Here is a 20939-nt window from a genome sequence, read left to right as displayed (position 1 = left end):
GAGCTATCCCCGCTTGTCTTGGAGCATGACGAGCGACTCAGAGAGGTCAGTGCTAGTGGATCCAACTCTACTAGAGCCTTTGTTGCCGGTTCGGGAGGACAGAAGAAGAAGAAGACGAAGTCAAAGGCTAAGAAGAAGGACAGTTCTTCAGGCTCTGACTCAGATTCAGAGAGACCGAAGTGCCCACACTGTGGGAAAGGGACACATCTAGAGGAGAAATGTTGGAAGAAGTACCCTCACCTTCGTCCGGGAGCGAAGGATGGATCTACATTGGAGCCTTCTTCTACCTCTACACCAGCTGTTACCCATGAGTCAGTGTTCCTTCATATCCATGCTTTGGAGGAGGATCCTTCTTCCGTGGCTGTAGTGTCTTCTGCGCAGCCTTGGTTAGTGGACAGTGGTGCTTCGAGTCATATGACTCCCCGAGGTGATTTGTTACAGGATCTCCGTCCATCAGAGGGTTCAGTTACTGTTGGTGACATTTTATCGGTGCCTATTAGTGGTGTTGGCACATTGCCTTTGTTTACCGACCGACCTTCGAGCTCCTTTTCACAGGCCCTACATGTTCCGGATTTGGGCCTTCCCCTCCTCTCAGTTTATGGCCTTACGAGGCTTGGCACACGAGTGATCTTCACCGAGCATGCCGTTGTTATTGAGGATTCTTTTACAGGAGCTGTCTTATCTACAGGTTGGCAGGAGAGCGGGCTTTACAGGCTCCATTCCCCTTCTTTGATGCAGGGTCCTCTGAGGCAGTCTATTGCTACACCCGTTTCCGCTTGTGCACCTTCTATTCCACAGGTTTCTTCCCATCCCCCACCTTCTCCTCTGGTGGTTCCCTCGTACCCCCCATCCCTTTCAGAGGGGGACGATCTTGGTGATGCGGCTGTGGATTCCCTGGCCCCTAGTGTTTTAGAGGGGGATTCCCAGGATCGTGAGGAGCTTCTTCAGCAGCAGTCTACATCGACGGACTTCATTGACCTTGGCATTCCTCTTGCCACCCCAGGATCCATTTCTCCCTTGGCCTTCCGCCACATCCAGGATCTGAGGGGGGATGTTAGCAGTCATGTTTGTCATGCCTTGTCATCTCCTGCCTGTGAGCCTCAGTCTGAGTCAGATGAGGACTTTAGGAGCTCTAACTTGTCTATCACTTGTTTTGACGGAGGAGGTAGCTCATTCTAGAGCACTCAGTTTATTGCATGTCAGTGCATTTTCTCCTCCAGTCGGGATTTTATGTGCATTTCCTGGGGCAGTTTCTGCATTCTTCAGCCTGCCTCACCTGCCGGACATTGTCCACCCTTTCTGGGATTTTTCTGAGCATTCCTGGCATTTTTACCAGCATTAAATGCTGGTCAGATCAGCATTAAATGCTGGTCGGACATATTTATGGCCTCAAATTTCAGGTCGGCCAGTTTTTGGGTTTTTTGGCTATTTATAGCCATTTCCCACTTGGCAATCAGTTGTATTATCATCTTCCCTCCTTCTTTGGCTGGTGCACACTCCGACTCCAACATCTTCCTCCGTCTTTGGTGCTGCCGTCATCATCAGCCTGATCTGGTGCCCTCACTGATGCTTTGGGCTGCGTGCAGGGGCTGATCAGTCCACAGTTTTGTATTCAGCATTCATTACAGTCAGTGCAGATTTTCTTCCTTCATTTTCTACTGTCTCTCTCTCCTTCTCTGTGTTCGTGTTCTTCTTCCGTTGCGCACTCTCACACTTCAAGAGATGCATGGCTGACTTTAAAGCATATGTTTGCAGGAAAGAATGAGACTCAGATCTCTTTCTTGAAGAAAGAGTTGGAAACTCTGAAGATGCATGAAGGTGATTCTATGCAGGATCACTTAAATAAGATTCAGGACTTGAGGGAGCAGCTCATGAATGTAGATGAGTATTTTTCGGATGCACAGTTGATATCCACCACCTTGAATTCCTTATCTCCTTCGTACTTGTCTTTTCATACTGCATTGAACCTCACCATGAGGATTGCTGAGCACCCACTCACTTTTATTCAGTTGGTTAGTTTGCTTCTAGAGGAGGAGCAAACACGGAAAAATAGTGGTGTGGATGCTATAGTCTCTGAGCAGGCTCTTGTGGCAAGACAGAAAGGCAAGAACAGCAAGGTGAAAAATGCTCCACAGAGTTCTGGCACTTCAAGCACATCGCAGAATCAGTCACAAGGGGGGACGCAAGCAAAGAAAGGAAAATGTCATTATTGTAAGAAGCCCGGCCACTATATCATTGAGTGCAGAAAGCGCATTGCCAAAGAGAAGGAGGAGGAGTCAGGAATGTCTGTTTCTACTACTCCTTCCACTGCTAGTGAGTCCGCGTCCTTTGTTGTGGACAGGGACTATTGTTTTTACACTTGCAGTTATGACATCTCTTGGGCCGATAGAGCACTTAGCTCTACAGAGGATGCTGACACTTGGTTCTTTGACAATGGTGCTTCTAGACATATTACATCTCGCAGAGATTTGTTTGCTTCAGTTAGTGCACCTCCCGTTGGGAAATCGGTACAGTGTGCCAATAATGCATCATACCTTGTTCGTGGTATTGGGGAGATTTAGCTCACAGCCATTGATGGCTCTATTCACCGCCTGCAGGATGCTTTGTTTGTGCCTGGAATCAAGAAGAATTTGCTTTCTATTTCTTCTTTGGCACGTTGTGGTATACAGGTCACCTTTGATGATGACCGTTGCATGGTTAGAGAAAAAGAATGCATGACTTTGGTCTTGACAGGATCTTTGTGTCATGGTTTATATGAGTTGGATGCTCTTTCAGTAGATCAGTCAGCATACTTGACATCCACTCTTACTCCTGCTATGATACAAGCGGAGTTATGGCATGCTCGTTTGGGGCATGTAAACTTTGGCAGCTTGATGCTTTTACAACGCACTCAGATGTTGGATGGCTTACCTCCCTTGGAGAGACCTCCTGAGCACTTATACGAGGGATGCATTTTGGGAAAAATGCATCGGTTCTCATTTCCTCGTGATGTTGCTTTCAGAGCAACAACCAGATTGCAGTTGGTGCATTCAGATGTTTGTGGGCCTATGCAGACCATGTCATTGGGCGGTTGTTATTATTTTGTGACATTCATTGATGACTTTATACGTTTTTGCTGGGTCTGCTGTTTGAAAAAGAAGTCAGAAGTGTATGATGCATTTTTGGCTTTCAGTGCACTTGTTGAAAATCAGTCTGGCTACAAGATTAAGACTCTCTGTTCGGACCGAGGGGGGGAATACATGTCGTCTATGCTGAATTCTTTTTTGCAGCAGAAGGGCATAGTCCATCAGTATACTACAGCTTATACTCCACAGCAGAATGGGGTAGTAGAGAAAGAATCGGTCACTCATGGAGATGGCTAGATGTATGCTGAAGGCAAAGAGCTTGCCTCATAGTTTTTGGATGGAAGCAGTCATGTGTGCTTGCCATATTTTGAACAGATGCCCTACCAAAGCCTTGAAGACCATCACACCATTTGAGGCTTGGAACAGCCGTAAACCTTCTGTTGGTCACTTTCGTACCTTTGGGTGTCTTGCCTATGCCCATATTCCAAAGGTACTTAGAAAAAAATTGGACAACAAGGCTGTTAAGTGCATTTTTATGGGATATAGCAATGAGAGCAAAGGCTACAGACTCTATGATCCCGTTACAAAGAAGATTTTTGTCAGTAGGGATGTTGTTTTTGATGAAAAATGAGGATTATCCTTGGTTGGTTTGGACACATATTAGGCTGCCCGTGATGTTTTTGAAGGGCTGCTGCCCATTACTTTTGGTGATTCAGTTGGAGGTTCAGAAAATGAACCTAATGTTCAGCCAACTGCTCCTATGGAAAGTGCAGAAATTCAGCCATTGGCTGATCGAAATATTCAGCATCATGCTGAAACTGAAATTCAGCAAGAGCTTGCACACAGCCAGGATGCTAGACAGCTACCTAGATGGTATTTGCAGACTATGCAAGATAGTCCTTTGGATGCACCCATGGCTGGTCGTACTAGAAGGCAAACTCGTTGGCATGATTCAGCACTTACCATGGAGTTTATTATGGCAGCAAGTACTTTTGATAATGAAGAGCCTGAATGTTATGAGGATGCACAACACAGTGTGCATTGGATGGCAGCCATGCAAGTTGAATTAGATTCTATTACTAATAATCAAACTTGGGATTTGGTGTCCTTGCCATTTGGGAAGAAAGCCATTGGAACGAAATGGGTCTACAAATTGAAAAGAAAAGCAGATGGATCCATTGATAAATACAAGGCACGGCTGGTAGCTAAAGGCTACGCACAGAAAAAGGGCATTGATTATGAGGAGACATTTGCTCCTACTTTCCGTATGACGACCATCAGGTCTATGATTGCTTTGGCTGCACATTATGGTTGGACAGTACATCAGCTAGATATCAAGACTGCATTTTTACATGGGGAACTTCAGGAGGAAGTTTATGTACAGCAGCCCATTGGCTTTGCAGTTGAAGGCTCAGAACATTTGGTATGCAAGCTCAAAAAGGCACTATATGGTTTGAAACAAGCTCCTAGAGCTTGGTATGAAAAAATAGATGCTTTCTTGCTTGGTAAGGGATTTCTAAACAGCTCATCTGAGTCTACCCTTTACGTATGTAAAGAAGGGGGATCTATGCTGATTTTATGTCTTTATGTTGATGACCTTTTGCTCACTGGAACACATGCTGATCAGATTTCAGCATTCAAACAAAATTTGCAGCAAACTTTTGACATGTCTGACTTGGGAGTTTTGCATTACTACTTGGGCATCCAGTTCATACATAATGCTCGAGGTATTGGGTTATCGCAGTCAAGGTATATTGGGCAGCTTCTTGAGAAGTTTGGCTTACAGGATTGCAAGCCAGTTTGTACTCCCATGGAACTTGGACTGAAACTGTCATTACATGATGATAGTGATTTGTTTGATATACATACATATGCTCCTGCAGTTGGATGTCTTATCTATCTATGCAATACTAGGCCGGACATACAGTTTGCAGTTTCAGCTTTGAGCAGGTATATGCATCAGCCACATATGTCACATTGGCAAGCTGTCAAGCGTGTTTTTCGCTACTTGCAAGGTACTTGTTCTCTTGGGTTGCTTTATGCCAAGGGGGGACCACTGCAGTTACATACTTACAGTGATTCTGATTGGGCTGGTGATTATGATACACGTCACTCCACTAGTGACAATTGTTTCTTTCTTGGCTCTTCTTGCATTTCTTGGCTTAGCAAGAAACAATCCACTGTTGCCACATCGTCATGTGAAGCTGAATACAAGGCAGCTTTCACTACCACAGTTGAATGCGTATGGCTTAGACGCTTGCTAGCTGATTTGGATGTATCTGTTACTGAGCCTACTCCTTTGTTCACTGACAGTCAAAGTGCCATTGCAATGGCACGGAACCCAGTGTTTCATCCTCGCACGAAACACATTGAGATTCCCTATCACTTTGTCAGAGAGAGGCTACATGCAGGTGATATCAGCCTTGTCTATTGTCCTACCACCAGTAATGTGGCAGACATCTTCACCAAAGCTCTTTCTCGTGACAAATTTGAAGCATTTCGAGATGCTTTAAATTTTATATCCTTTGGTGGCAGATGATCCTTGTACTCTTGATCACTCTTCACTCTAGGGGGGTTTGTTGGGTATTTGACTCACGCCTTACTTATGCCTATGCTCATATGGGAGTGTCGGTGATCAGTAGGACACTGGGGCACTTTTTACTCTCGGTAGGAGAGGTTTTTTTCCCCAGACTTATGGTCTTATTGTCGTATGTACTTATGTGCTTATGTTACACACATTTGGGCACTTAGTGTGTGTCGGGTGTGAACACCCCCTACAACCCTAAGGTTTAAGGGTTGTACTTTATACTTTCAGGTTACACTCATTCAGCCTATTCTCTTGGGTGTCGTGCTTCAACTCTATCTCTCACTCTCACATTGTCTACTGAATCCCAGCTGTACCTCGATCCTCTGATCTCACATCAAAGGCTCTGGAATTTCGCAAGGAACAATGTTGTCTTCAGCAGCTATCTCATATTCTTAACCATTTAAGAGATTTTCAATGTAGAAGGTTTGGAAGTTTCTTTCTCTAGAAAAGTGACATGTGGTATCTAGAAGAGGACGTGTCATTTTAAAGAGACAAGTGTCGCTACACTAGTCATTTTTAGTAAACACTCGCCATTTGTAGCCTCTACTTTCCATTTTTGAGCACCCAAGCCCACACCTATATATTGGAGATCTCTCTTTTCATTTGGATTAAGCTCTCATACTGAAATTTCAGCCATATGCTTTTTATTCTCCTATCTATTACTCATCCAAGAAGTACGCTCTAATACCAATGATACGTCCTCCTAGGATTCAACTTACAGACGAGATGCGACGCAAGCCAAACTCACCATAAAAGGGAATGGCCATCAGACTCACCTCCTAGCCGTAGAGCCAAATGGGCTCACCCTTGAGCTTGGAAGCTAGCAGCACTCTGGGTCACAACCACATCCCAAGGGTTGGCGTCCCATAACACCAGCCCACACCATCTGAAACCGGTCTATGACTCACATAAAGCGGTAGTTCCTTTAATTAACACCTGGTCTTCACACACACACACACACACACACACACACACACACACACACACACACATACATATACACACAAACACAGACCTCACTTCCTCGCTCAACACCAGATGGGCCCCGAAGACCGGCCCCCCTCTCAGTATTTCTTTATCAATTAAAAGATGGAAAGTTACAAAAATGAAATGTTCCAAAATACATAACTTGTGAATAGTTAGTTTTCATCTTTTGTGAGTAAGCCCCAGTTGCATAAGGATAGTACAACATGACCAGAACAACATCCCTTTTAGGAAAACATTTTCTGTGTCCATAACTCAATAATTCATGTGCAGAATTGTAGTCTGTAGAACTCCGTATTTACTGTTTTTACTGTCGAACATATCCAGAACAACATCCCTTTTAGGAAAGCGTTTTTTGTGACCATAACTCAATAATTCATGTGCAAAATTGCAGTCTGCAGAACTCTATATTTACTGTTTTTACACTCCAACATATCCAAAACAAGATCCCTTTTAGGAAAGCATTTTTTGTGACCATAACTCAATGATTCATGTGCAGAATTGCAGCCTATAGAACTCTGTATTTACTGTTCTTACTGTCCAACATATCCAGAATAACATCCCTTCTACTTAGCATCATTCTAGCAGTAAAACAGTCCCACAAACATCACTAAATCAGAGCTGAAAAACCCTATTCCTGTGTGGCATGGTCATTACTTTCTTTAGTTCTTACATTGGAGAAGCCCACAGCTGCTCCTGAACCTAGATAGTGAGGCTCTTGCCTCAGCAAAAGTGCAAAGAAAAACACAAAACTGTACCTTTGATAGAATCAGCCCATCATGCATAGCATTTCCTCTGAGAATAGAGAGAGAGTTGATCAAAGGGAGCAAGCTCTACCTCTGTACATGAGTTAGAGACGACGAAGTATTCTCCATAGCTGATGTACTTGCAACAATCTGCCCTCAGCTCCTCAAAACTTCACTCCCAGATCTGCCCCTCATGCCTATTACGTTTTTTAAAAAAATACTCTCTCTCTCTCTCTCTCTCTCTCTCTCTCTTTTGGGAATTTGTGCCACGTGGTATACATGTAACAATTTTCCCGTTTAAACCTTCCGGTCTAAAATTCTCCATGATCGGTGCAAAATTTGACCTCGGCACAGACCAGACAATTAATCCACATGCAAAAACGAAGATAATGACGCGAACAAATTCTGGGGTCCAAAAATAGTAACTTCCTAAATTTTAGGGATGGTTACCTTTGCATTCCTCAAGTTGTTCTGAGTAACTTTTGTCATTGCAACCACATCAAAAAGTGTAATGTGGCTCAGTTACGGTGACTTTTATTCTGTGAGCATTCTCATATGTGCATCTTCTGTCTTGGCCAGGCTCATTGTTCTGCACCATCTCTAGTGGCTAAGCACACAGTCCCAAACCACTGGCATTCTATTCTTCAGTGCCCATTCAATATGGAACCGGTCCTAAGGCTTAGACAAACCATTAGTCCAATCTGTCCCAATGGTTGCCTCTTCTGGCCATGCAAAGATCCCGACTTAATCCAAGAGAACTCTAGGGGTAAAAAGCAACAACAACTAAAGAAAAGAGAAATAAAATATTTATATAAGTCAATAAGGAAAGCAATTGCAAACAATATCACCACTTGGTGACACCATCCTGATGTACAGATGCGTTGGCTTATGGGCTAAGAGTCCAAGAGTGGTGATCACACAATGAATGTTCGCAATAGGGACTTGAGTTCTATAAATAGAACTCAGTTGCTCTAACCCTAAAGTGTCCTTAGTGCATTTTGCAGTAAATCACTTCGTAACCACCGTGACCAATGCTACAGGGACACATCGTGATGTCTAGGGATATAACACTCTCTCCATAGAGGATCGCATGTGAATGTTACTCATTTATCACATTGTGTGAATACACTTTATTGTGTCTAAAGTGTGTGCATAGGTGTGAACACCTTCAACACACCAAGCATTTAATAAGGGTGAAAGGTTCAATCGTGTACTTGGCCTATATATTAAGACCCTAGCTTTTGTACTTTCACAACTCAATCTAATAATCAATTTTGATTCTTGTACTTGCAAGAGAGTTTGTGTGTGTGTCTTTCTCTCTCTCTCTCTCTCTCTCTCTCTCTCTCTCTCTCTGTGTGTCATCACCCATGATTTGAAAGAGAGTGCTAGCAAATTAGTTAGCTCATGAGTGAGTCTAAGTGTGATTTAGTGGGTTGGGCACGGGAGATTATTTATGCATTTTTTTGGCTCTTGATTTATAAGGTTTTGGTCATTTTATGGTAGCTGACCTGATTATTTTATTATTATTCAGTTGACTGACTTTTAACTAAATGTGGTGGCTAGTGCTTCCTCCTCCTTAGTCATTGTCCGCATACTTAGTTGCTTGCAGGACTTGGAGAGAGGGAGCTAGTGCCAGTGCCCACATTGGCTAGTGACTCACTGTTGTATTCATGTCTTGGTTTATGGATTCCATTTCCCTGAGCATATCTTTGAGTTCTTTTTTTGCAGTGTTCTTGTGTTCTTTCTTTTCTCTTTGAGTTCTTTTCTCTTTTGGCAAGCGGAAGAGAAGTTGTTGGGGCTGGCCGAACCTTATTCCACCATTCTTGAAGCTGAAGGGAACAAGAGAGAGACAACCCTGCTTTAGGTGCTTGTTTTAGGAGCTGTCCCAGCCATCAGGGAGGGCATTACATGCAGACGATAGCTGACCAAGGCTTCCTAGGGGCATGTGACAGCAGATTTGACTCCCCCAGGGGTGGTGACTGTACGTTGGGCACCTGTGAGGTTGGATTGCAGACTATCAGCCATTCACAGTAGGGCAGCAATGAATTTCAGCCAGTTTTGGTGATAGGTTTTGAATTCTCTCTCTCTCCAACTTTCTCTCTCATCTATAGTCATTCCCTTAGCAGTTCTCAGCCATTTTCTGCAAATATCAGCCATTGAAGGTGGGCATTAGTAGCAATGCTATTGTACACCCTAATTTATAGCAGAAATTGAGGTTTACCAGCCACCTTGGGTCCCATGCTTAGAAGATAAAGGCTTCTCTCTCTTCTTTTTGCAAGCTCCCATGGAAGAAAAGAAGAAAAGTGAAAATAATAACATGCATGCACGAAGACGATACCACGTCTAGGGGTCCTCATGTTAGGAACGTCTGGTGATCTTGGTCGGAAGGCTTTGTCCCTAGTCTCCTAGCCCTGCTTATTATCCCCCTCATGTAAGGTCTAGGCACATCAAGGGCAAGATACACCTAGGGTGTCTCGGCTTGCCTATTAGAGACCTATCTTCCTAAGTCATTGGCATAATTCCTTTTGCATTTTCCCAAATCCCTCATTGCCATGACGACAATATAGAAAGCACAACAATCAATATGTTCCTTGAGAATCACCCAATATTGCAGTCTCATTTGGCATTGTAGTCTCTACTCATTATAAAGTACAACAAAACCTTTACCATCACATCTATGGTTGTGACCTTTACGTTTCTCATAGCAGCTCGAGGTTCTTCTCATGATTCTCCCTTGACTCCCTTATCCCTTAGCAATGACAATAATTCTCATTATCTGTCCATTAAATTGTGCTCTACTTCATCTACGATTGACAAATAGACGCTATCTAGGTGTCTTCTAACAACGTAATAGCCTATATAAGCATGTGCACTCACATGGTAATTGCACCATAATCTACACACGGATTGGGTCCTCAAGTGAGACACAATATTTCAAGCCTGCCCTCTTCCAATCTATGATATATGTCTTGTGCACACAAAACAAAATGGCACTCCCTTAGAAAGAGAGCACGAAAGGTTTTCCTTGTTAGAATTTGCCAATTCTATGGGCAGTGCCCAATGTTTTAGTCTTTACTTCTTTTTCAGTTCTTAGTGTAAATACAACTAAAGTTATGAGTTGTGCACCACTCTTAGAGTTAGAGTTAGAGTCAATTAACTCTAGTTGAGTTAGAGCTAGGGCTATCTTAGACCTATCTTGTACCTTTCATTCTCATTCTTTCAGTTCAGCAAGTACACTCTACTCTTTTGCTTTAGCACACTCTCATTGTCTCTCTTTTCTCTCCTCCATAGCTGGCTGTCATTTTCCAACATTTGGTATCAAAGCAGGTTCTATGTGCGGATTCAGTTCAGCCACCGTTAGTCGGTGTCGCCCCGCCTAAGGTCCTGTTGCTGTCAACCAACTCTTTGCCCAAGGAAGATAATGACGAGTTGCTGCTGTTTTCAGCCCTGCGTGCAGCCCTGCGTGTAATCCTACGTGTAGTCCCGCACACGCAGCTCGAGGAGCTATTGCTTTGGAGGAGCTTCTGCTGTTTTCAGCTGTGCCCCTTATTTTCTCACCTCTGGCTGCCATATTCTTAACCTTGCCTGCAATTTTCTGCAAACCCTAAAAAATGCAAAAACCCCAATTTTCAGATTTGGGTTTTTTTCAAAATTTCTACAATTTTCCATTTAATTTGGCCATCTCTTTCCGAATCCCAGCTTGTGCCGTCCAAAATTTGAGGTTTGGTCAATTTTCACTCCTAGAGTTCAAATGGATAATCAATTCGAAGAAATTTTACAATTTCTTTGACGTTCCCCCCAAAAATTTTGGGGCTTTTGCCCAATTTGAAGTTCCGCATGTGAATCTTCATTAAAAATACCAACATTGCACAATTCTATCGATATTTGTGCAAGAAAATTGGGGCTTTTTGTCCTAAAGGCTCTGGCATGCAACTTGAGACAAATTCCAGTTGCTGTTTGCTGTTGGCACACACCCTTTGTGACATTACTGCAGAAATTCAAGCTGTAAGTTATAAAATTTTTCAATTTCTTTGAAATTTTGAAAGAAATTTGGGGCTTTTGCTCGACATGCATTCCAAGGCAGCAAACAAGCGGTATATCAGCATTTAATTGCTGTTACAATTAGATTGAGCATAAAATTTTGGGAAAATTCAGTAAATTCTGGTAAGAGTCGGCATAAGGTTGCTATAATTTGTACTTTTGAGGACACACATTATGAGGCATGTGTGGTACAATAGTGCATTGTTGTTATTTCTTGGCTGAGTGTTGATTTGGATCAAATTGAGAACACTTTGGCATTTGTGTGATAGTTTGGTACTTGTTGCATAATCCCAAGGGGTTTTTTGGTACTGTGAGGAGTACAATCTATACTTCAGCAGAGAAGTATTTGACTGTAGATTTTTGCCCATTATGACAATATGGCATGTGAGGGGACTAATGATTAGAGCAACATTCTTGGTATCCTCATTCAGGAGGACAAACTTGATGGATCAAACTACCCGTTGTGGAGTTTTATGGTCCGCAACCTTCTTATAGTGAAGGACTTGTGGGACTATGCTACAAGTGATTTGCAGCAAAGAGGAGGTCTCGCACCTCAAAGAGTTCAACGTAATGCTAGAGGGTAGGTTGTTGGAGTTGTTCCCCCTCCTACTGAGGATTAGAAGAGATGGGAGTCAAAAGAAGCGCAAGCACTTTCTTTGATTGCCTTGTTAGTGAAAAGATCGATCATTCCACACATTTGGTCTTGTAAGACCTTAAAATCAGCATGAAATGTACTTGAGCATATGTTCGCAGCACATAACGAGGTTAGAATATCTTCTCTCCATAGAGAGTTGGCCAATGTGAACATGGATAAAGATGATAGCATGATAGATCACCTTACTCACATACACGATTTGCTTAAGCAGTTGCTCAACGTGGATGAAATCATTTAGGATGTTGAATTGGTAAACATTACAATGAACTCTTCCAGAGCTGTATCTTGGTTTCCACACCTCTTTGATATTGTCTTTGAGAGGGGGCAACAGCTCCTTACATTTGTGGAGTTAGAAGGCCTCTTGTTGCAAGAGGAACAGACTTCGAAGAATGTTGCATTGCGTTCAAGAGATGTGGCTATGCTTTCCAAGTTCAAGGGCAAAGGAAAAGTCAAGCAAAATGCAAAAAATCAACAAAAGGGTGATGTTGGACAGCCATCAAATAAGGCTGTCCAAGACATAGGAAAGTCTAAAAAGAAGGGGAAATGTTATTATTGCAAGAAGCCAGGTCACTATATTGATGAATGCCGTAAGAGATTAGCCAAAGAGAAGAAAAAAGACTTTGGTTTGGCTGTCCAAGAGACATTAGCCAACAAATCTAGTGATGGTGATGCTTTAGCCAACTTTATGGAGGAGGACTATGCATTTCTGATTGGCAATTATGATTCTTCAATGGCTGATTCAGCATTTAATGCTGCTGAAACACAGCAAACATGGTATTTTAACAGTGGAGCTTCAAAGCATATTACTTTTAGGAAGTGAGCTTGAGGCTGAAACTAGCTTGAAAGTGGAGACACTTTGCACGGATAGAGGGGGGAGTACATGTCTCGTGCTTTTGAGACATATTTGCTTGATCATGGCATTACGCATCAAGCCACTGTTAGAATGACTCCTTAGCAGAATGGTGTTATTGAAAGGAAGAATCACACTCTTATGGAGACAACTCGTTGTATGCTCAAAAGCAAGGGGGGCTGCCTCATAAATTTTAGTTAGAAGGTCTTCAGTGTGCAAATCATGTGTTGAATCGTGCACCCACTAAGGCACTAAGGATGATTACCTTGTTTAAAGCTTAGTATGGGAAAAAAACCAAGATTGACTACTTTCGGGTGTTTGGTTGCATAGCCTATGCACATGTTCCAAAAGAGCTTTATGGGAAGCTTGATGAAAAAGCTGTAAAATGCATATTTATTTGCTACAATTTGGAAAGCAAGGGCTACCGCTTGTACGATCTACGCACAAGAAAATTTTTGTCAATAGGGATGTCATATTTGCTGAAAATGCTGCATTTTCACATGATTAGTTCAAATGCTAGCCACCCATGATATTGGTGATGTCTTTGAGGGTCTCTTGCGACTTTCTTTGGAGTTCGTGCTTGTTGTAAATGACCAGACAGACATAATACAACAAGCTTTTGCTGCACCATATGTGCCTGAACAACAAGGTATTAATGATGGTTGCCACATGTAGTGGAAGATGCAGTACAATATGAAAGGGTTGTTGTAAATGCAGCAAAAACAGTCTCGAGATGGTTGTTACAAACTCTCCAGGAGAGTAAAATGGATGCTCCTTTAGCTCAACGTACTAGAAGGGCTACTAGACATGCAACACATGATGTAGAGGGAGTCCATTTGGCTGATTTTACAGAAGTAAATGATTGTGATGAGCATGTATTTAAGAGCTCACTGTTGGTTGCCACATGTAGTGGAAGATGCAGTACAATATGAAAGGGTTGTTGTAAATGCAGCAAAAACAGTCTCGAGATGGTTGTTACAAACTCTCCAGGAGAGTAAAATGGATGCTCCTTTAGCTCAACGTACTAGAAGGGCTACTAGACATGCAACAAATGATGTAGAGGGAGCCCATTTGGCTGATTTTACGGAAGTAAATGATTGTGATGAGCATGTATTTAAGAGCTCACTGTTGGATGATGATGAGCCTACTTTCTTGGACGAAGTTCAATAAGATGTACATTGGATGCAAACCATGTAGAATGAGTTAGACTCTATTGCCACTAACTCTACATGGGATCTTATGGATTTACCACTTGGCAAAAAGGCTATTGGCACAAAATGGGTTTTTAAACTCAAATGCAAGGTTGATGATACCATTGACAGGTACAAAGCACAGTTGGTAGCAAAAGGCTATGCATAGAAGAAGGGCATAGATTATGAAGAATCTTTTTCTCCTATATCCTGTATGAGTACGGTGAGATATGTAATTGCTATGGTTGCAAATTATGGTGGGAAGGTACATTAGTTGGACATTAAGATAGCATTCTTGAATGGGGATTTGTATGAGGATATTTATGCGTCACAACCTCTAGGGTTTATGGTTAAGGGGATAGAGCACATGGTATGCAAGCTAAACAAAGCTCTTTATGGCCTCAAATAGGCTCCTCGTGCATGGTACTCTAAAATTGATGCATATTTGGTCAACAAAATGTTCAAAAATAGTCCAATTGCTCCCACTCTATACATTAAGAATGGAGGGGACTTGTTGATTATCATTCTTTATGTAGATGAGATGTTGCTCACTGGACTTTCAAAAGCAAAAATTGCAGATTTTAAGGTTGAATTGAAACATGCATTCGCTATGTCAGATATGGATTGTCTACTCTATTATTTGGGGATTCAGTTTACCCAAAATTAGCATGGCATCATCATGTCACAGTCACAGTATGTGGATAAGTTGTTGCATAGGTTTAATATGCAAGATTGCAAATCTATCTGCACTCTTATGAAGCCAGGAGGTACTTGCAAGGTACTTAGTCACATGCATTATTATTTCCCAAGGGAGGAGACTTGCAATTATAGGTTTACAGTGATTCAGATTGGGCTAGTGATGCAGACACTAGGCAATCTACTAGTGGACACTTTCTTTCTGTGCCGTTCATACATTTCATGGCTAAGCAAGAAACAACCTACAGTGGCTACCTTGTCTTGTGAGGCTGAGTACAGGGCAGCCTTTACGGCAACAGTGGAATGTGTATGGTCGCGTAGATTATTGGTTGATCTACATTTACCATTGGAGAGTTCTACACCCATTCTTTCTGACAGTCAAAGTGCTATTGCAGTGGCACGAAATCCTGCGTTTCATGCTCACACAAAACATATTGAGGTGCATTATCATTATATTAGAAAGAGATGCTATGCAAGAGAGATTAGCTTGATGTATGTTTCTACATAGGAAAATGTTATAAACATTTTCACCAAGGCACTACCTCATGAGAAGTTTGAGGCTTTTTGCAAGTCCTTAAAAACTTGCTACCCTTTGGTGATTGATCATTCCTGTACTTTACCACATTGGCACTGTAGGGGGTGTTAGAATTTTTCAATTCTATGGGTAGTCCCCAATGTTTTAGTCTTTAGTTATTTTTCAATTCTTAGTGTGAACACAGCTAAAGTTATAAGTTGTGTCACCACTTTTAGAGTTGTTAGAGTTAGTTAACTCTAGTTGAGTTAGAGCTAGGTCTATCTTAGACCTATCTTGTACCTTTTATTCTTATTTTTTCAGTTTAGCAAGTATACTCTACTCTTTTGCTTTAGCACACTCTCATTCTTTCTCTTCTCTCCTCCATAGATGGCTGTCATTTTCCACCATTCCCTTGTAGGTACAAGCATCTTTGGTTGCTTGCAATTTCTACCCCAAGCTAATATCTCTACAGTGACCAACTTTGACCATTTTGTTCAAATCCAACTAGTCTAGCAACACTAGACCCTAATCTTGAGAGCCTAGCTAATTCCAACCACCACTTCCTACTTGACATCCAACATCCAAAGCAACGCTAGTCCTTGTAGCAAACTCCAAATGACAACTACTACTCCATCCCATTGTCCCCAACATTCCTTGTCTTTGATGCAAGCTGACATATGCTACCTTCGACAAAGAGTGCTATGGAATTGACATCGGTTAGGAGGGGGGTAATGTTAACCATAAAACGGCAGCAAGTGATTGACAACGGCCAAGATGATTAAAGGCAAAAAGCACAAATCTAGCTAAGGTGCAAGGCGCCACAAATATTCTAGAAAGTATTTGGCCACTTCATGGTTGAGTGCCAAAAGAAATTGGATGTAAGGATTGACCATAACATTATGGTTGATGCACTGGCCATTAAGGAACAGCCTATTTAAAAAGATTTGGCTAAGGGCAAGCAATTTGTGTTCTCTTTGGTTCCGGATGGATTGATGTTCATAATAAAAAAGGCAAGAAAGTTGTTGTTGACAGCTAGCTGGTCCAGCAGCAGGCTCCTGGGACTCCCTACATACATATGTGCATTGAAAGAATAATTCTTCACATGTGCCAAACGCACCTGCTAGGGCTACTTTTGGTTCTAAGATCCCTACACATTTGTGATTGCATGTTCAGTAATCCTGGGATCTACCTGCTCGGACGTTCCAATGTGGGAATGTTATTAGGAATGGCAGCTGGAATATTCTTTGTGCTGGGAACATGTTTCCTGTCCTTGCACGTTTTGAACTGGTGTTCCGTTGTTCTGAGGCCACTTTCTGCCCGTTCCATGTTTCTATGCCTGAGGGCATTGCATTATCATTAGATTTCATTCATTTTCTGAGTCTCGGAGTTCATTCACTGTTAGTATTTTTGTACACTTTGTTGTCTCCATTTCAAACCCTATCATCTCTTTCCATCATATGCCATTGTGACTGTGTTAACTTGAGATATCCTTGACAAGGTAATGGTAGTAACATTTTTTCACACCTATCTGCTTTTTTGACAGCTTTAATAATCTTGATAACGTAGGAGACGGTGCTTTTCTATTTTTACTTCATATATTGTAACAAGCAACTCCTTTTCATGAATACCATTGCTTCTTTTAGCAATCTCCAGGCTCTCATAAGCAATTGGATGATCTACCTGGTTCAAAACATGCTTTCTTTTGGGGCATCACAATGAACTTCAAAAGGTTGACTGAGATTGGGTATGTGTGAAATGATCTTCTGGGTGGCTGTTTCCATTAGCTTGTTGAAAGCAACGTCACGCGTCTGTGTGCACACACAGACACACACACACTCTCTCTCACCCCCCTTCTTTGTTGTTAGTTTTAGTATGGACGAGATTTGATTCCACTTGTAACTTTTGGTTTATTTCATATGTCTTTGGCCTTTTAGAAGACCTCTAATAGAACTTTTTTCCTTTCTTTGGCCTTTTAGAACATCTGTAATCTTTTTTCATTTCTGTTTTATCCATGATGAGGTATGCCATAGATCCTTGTACTCATCATTTCGGTTTGATAAGTCATTTCAGTCTTTGACAGACATTATCTCTGGTTCTTTCACTTTTATTCATTTAAAAAATATATATTTTGCATGTGGAGTGTAAAAGTTAGTCGTTTTCAAAGGCTAATCTCAAGAGTGGTTTCTGTTCAATGATGAACCGGTGACCATACTCATGGTATTAAGATGTACTTGTACTTGCACATCTCATTCTTGATATTTCCAAAGGCAACATGGTGCTTGCTGTTAATGCTGACCTGTCCAATTTTTGTAATGGTGTATTACTGAAACAGTATGATTATGATGAAACATCCAAGATTTTGAGTATAGTGTTGTCAGCAAACTATGAAAGTACCTGGTTTGCCATGGGTTTATCACCTACGGGCAAGATGATTGGTTCAAGTGCTATGCTGGCATACTTCATGAGCAATGGTACTATAAACCAGTACTATTTAGGAGGGTATAACCCCAATCAAGTTGTTCCAATGCAAGGTAACCTGACAGTAATTCCAAATTCAGCAAAGGCACAACTTGCGAACCAGACTTTGTACATGGGTTTTCAGTTATCAATTGATAAGGCCACAGCAGCATCTAGTAAAGTCATCTATGCATATGGAATACCGGGCATATACCCTGATTTTGAGACAGGTTCGCTCAATGCACCGCACAAAGATAAATACTCGATGTCATTCGATTTCACAACAGGTGAGCTATTAGACTGTTCCTTGTCATTTACATTCTTGAAAGACCAGAGCATACAATGTCATGTGCATTTCTGCAAGTTGTGGTTTCTGAATCTATGCAAGACAATGTGATCAGTTAATATCATCACAATCTCACCTACATAGCCCTAAGTTGGCTCTTAGACTTTGGTAAAATCCTCTATAAGAGTTTTTGTAACCAAGAGGTTGTCCAAGGCTCTTGCTTCTAACAAGTATGTATGATTTATAAGTTGGAAAATTATGCAAGACACTTTCCTTTAGAATCTTTTGTGAACACTTAAAAAACTCATGAGATTCACAGGCTTTTACAGATAGTGCAGCATTATGTTTGGAAGGCTGCTTGATGATGTCACTTGCATGCACTAGCAATAGGTTATTGTGACAGGGTTGTATTGTAAGATGCTATGGTCAGTCAGTTCAGAATGTTGTGCTGAGCATTTGCATGTATATAAGTGTTGCCATGAGCTGTGTCAGTAGTTATGGTAGGTAAGACTTTGTGGCCCATAAAAGTTGAAACATGGTCCCAAACAATAGAAATCCAGTCGTAGGTCTCATTTGGTGTGTTTCCGTAATGAGTTTCAAAAGATTATTGAGACATGTCTAAACATCACTATTGGCAGCCAAGTGAATGCTTGATGCCATAGCTGAACCAGTTGTGTTTTACTGATGTAAGGCTGCCTGCTATGTTTTCTTCTGTTGAGGTTATAGCTGTTGTGTTACCTGTTCATTGATGCTTTGTTCATGCACTGTCTACATTGCTGGAATACCCGAAGTATGGGTGGCTGTTTGAGGATATTGAATTTCACATTGTTACAGGGAATTCTTTAAATGCAGTTTATGCACAGCAGGCACGGTTCAGCTTGCAGTGATCAAATGCCAAGAAGAGAGAAACAATAGCACTTTGAATGGTTGATTCATATGCTTCAACAAGAACCATGTAGAAATGTGTACTACAGGAGCCTATTTTTGACTCACTGATTATCATAGGAAAACCTATTGGCTCTGCAAAACTGTGATTCAAACCAGAGCATCTAGGTGACGTGGAGGTAGATTAGAGGGTCAACCTCTTGGTAGCTGTGCTACATGAGTGGAATTCACATTTACCTTGAGCAACTATTTCTTGACTTTCAAATTGAGAGAAGGAAAGCTTGGGTAGAGGTTCCTCCATCCAAGATCTGTTCCTCTTAGCTAGGGTTTTGTCAGAAGTGAATTTGGAACTTGGAACTGATGACGAAGGGGATTTTGGGATGAGATAAAGAGGAACCATGTGGGGATTCAAGGCTTGCTATAGAGCCTCAACCTTTAAGGTTAGCCCTTGACTTCTCTTTAATAATGAATTAGTGTCCTCATGTTGATTTCTAGTAAGTGGGGGGTCTGATTGCTTGTGCGATTGGTTCTGCAAGTAGAGGTGATGGCTTTCTGATTGTAAGGCAGATTGTAAATTATTAAGCTTGATATGCCCAGCTCCATATCAGGGTGCATTTATGGTATTTTGGCCCTCCCTGTTTTGGGCTTGTCATGTAATTTTCATCCAAGCTGGTAAGGTCAGACTTAGTAGGTGGTTGGATGTTTTTTTTCCCTTGTTAGGCTGCTCAAGCTCTGTACAGTTCTGTTCTCGGGCATTGGTTTTACATCTGCAGCTTGGGTCATCCTACCTTTACCACTGTGGTGTTCAGTCCCCTCTTTCCTGGCATCCATTCATGCCATTAAAGCTTCCCTAGAAGGTGAATGATTGCTGTTTTTGGAAGGGCTACAGTCTGGACTTGTATTTCTCATGATAGCTGACTGTGTTTGCTGGTGCAACAGCATTCAACACTTCTTGAGTGTGTTCTTGGCAGCATATGCTGCATTTTTGCAGATTTCCAGCCTGGCTCTGTTTGTGGCAGCTGTTTGCACATGATTGAGCTGTCTGACAACCACTCCAGACCATTCAAGTTCAGCGATGTGTAAGGAACTACTAGGGCAAATAGAGAAACACAGAATGTACAATACACACATGGAAGAGTGTATAGAACTGAAGAATGATGCAAAGGAGCCTCAGGCCTCCATGTCTCAATGACTGGGAAAGAACTGAGATGATGGAGGCAGAGACACTGGAAACAGCCAAGAGTGTGTCATACCTTGAGACAGGTCCCACACACAGCAGCAGCAGCAGTCCACCAAGTCTGGAAATGATGGCAGCAGGTCTCTTGGAGTGAAAACACAGGTATGGACAGATCTACAACAGCAGCAGATTAGATAATGCCAGCAACGACTCATAGGCTGCAAAAAGCAGCAGTAGATCCACATCCCAAGGAAGGAGCATGATAAGCTGGATTTGGAGTCCAAAGACAAATGTTGGTGGTGTTGAGAAACCACTTATTTAGTTCAGTCACTTGATTTAGGGTTTCGCATTGACAGCCCCAAAACGGGTTGGGTGCCCATACTATCGGCACTTTTTCATTGGGCCACCCACATAATGGGGAGTGGAACATGGCCCTTTGTTGCTGCGGAGAGGATTGCTTGAGGCCTATCTATAGGCCATCTCTCTATAGCAATAGAGGATTGTGTTCCGCTCCCTTGACAACTATCCTTCATCTTTAGCATTACCCATAGTTGCCTTCGTATGATGTATGGAACCGTCTGTATGGTATGCATCCGTACGAATTTGTATGTTAAAACAGGCATATTTGGGTCACTTGGCCTGCGTGTCCTCAATCTCACGTCCCGCGTTTCCTACAGGGGTGGGAAGCCTTGGATACCTCATCCCACCCCCTTTTCCAGCCATGCACTCCCTCCCCCCCGACCCCCACCCCCCTTGCGCCCTCTTTAGATTCCTTCCAGTTGGCAGCCCTCTCTTTGACCGTTGAC

The 20939-nt window shown here is 42.1% G+C and overlaps 1 protein-coding gene across 1 annotated transcript in view; it reads left to right on the top strand.

Annotated features, from left to right (window-relative positions):
- The window catches only part of LOC148037948 (cytochrome b561 and DOMON domain-containing protein At3g07570-like), a 56674-nt gene that overhangs the window by 26684 nt on the left and 9051 nt on the right, over positions 1–20939 (top strand). The window contains exon 2 of the mRNA XM_087676993.1: positions 17661–18072. Coding sequence (XP_087533119.1) covers positions 17661–18072 — 412 coding nt within the window. The remainder of the gene's footprint in view (positions 1–17660; positions 18073–20939) is intronic.

The sequence above is a fragment of the Lygodium microphyllum genome, chromosome 4 (genome assembly GCF_053477565.2).
Source record: "Lygodium microphyllum isolate KBCC chromosome 4, Lygodium_microphyllum_v1.1.10, whole genome shotgun sequence".
In the NCBI taxonomy this organism is placed as follows: Eukaryota; Viridiplantae; Streptophyta; class Polypodiopsida; order Schizaeales; family Lygodiaceae; genus Lygodium; species Lygodium microphyllum.
The sequence above is the reverse complement of the archived record's forward strand: the minus strand, read 5'-3'. Positions and strand labels throughout refer to the sequence as shown.